Genomic DNA, 712 nt, shown 5'->3' on the forward strand with positions numbered 1-712 from the left:
AGGAAAGCCAAGTAAAACACAGGATGCCAGTCATCCAAATAAAGTCTGTACAGCTTCTCAAGGTGGCACTCAAGAGAAACCAGATGAGGAGAGCTGTAAAGATGACACCCAGGAATTGGTGATTGTGCTGCAGACTGAACCAGTCAAGGTTGCTGATGAGCTTGTCCTCCTGTCATGCCCAACACTTGAGGAGGGTAAGCAGGTTCCTCAGGAAGATGACTTTGATAGTTTCAAGGAAGGAGTGAAGGGTGTTGTAGTACCTCCTGACCAACTGAGTGAATGTGATTTCACAGACGATGAGAGTGGATGCAGTGAAATCCTGGATTACAGCCAGATGAGGGAGGATCAGAGCTTCATGCAAGCACAATGGGAAGCCTACAAGAAGGAATTTCATCAGAAGCAAAAGGAAGAATCGCAAGAATATCACAAGAAATCTGAGGCAGAAAAAGAAAAGGATGCTGGTGTACTGGTGAAGAAATGTTTTGAAACATCAGATATAAAGCAAGAGATAGCTCTTGGCTTTCCTGAAGGATTTGTGAAAGAGGAGAATATAGATAGTAAGAATCTGGATTGCAAGATAGAAACGGTTATAGGGAAGAAAGTGTCGAGTGCCAATGATGTAAATACTGTAAAAAAGGAGGAAAAATGTATGACTACTTTTGAAAAGGATGAAGCAAAAGAAAACACAGAAACCACTCAGGGTGCTTGTGGA

General features: G+C 42.4%; 1 protein-coding gene across 1 annotated transcript in view; it reads left to right on the forward strand.

The window, feature by feature from the left end:
- The window catches only part of LOC119594272, a gene marked incomplete in the record, with an annotated part of 114,949 nt that overhangs the window by 108,832 nt on the left and 5,405 nt on the right, over positions 1 to 712 (forward strand). The window contains 1 exon segment of the mRNA XM_037943336.1: positions 1 to 712. Within this exon segment, the coding sequence (XP_037799264.1) occupies positions 1 to 712 (712 nt within the window).

The sequence above is a fragment of the Penaeus monodon genome, chromosome 33, assembly GCF_015228065.2.
Source record: "Penaeus monodon isolate SGIC_2016 chromosome 33, NSTDA_Pmon_1, whole genome shotgun sequence".
NCBI classification, from domain to species: Eukaryota; Metazoa; Arthropoda; class Malacostraca; order Decapoda; family Penaeidae; genus Penaeus; species Penaeus monodon.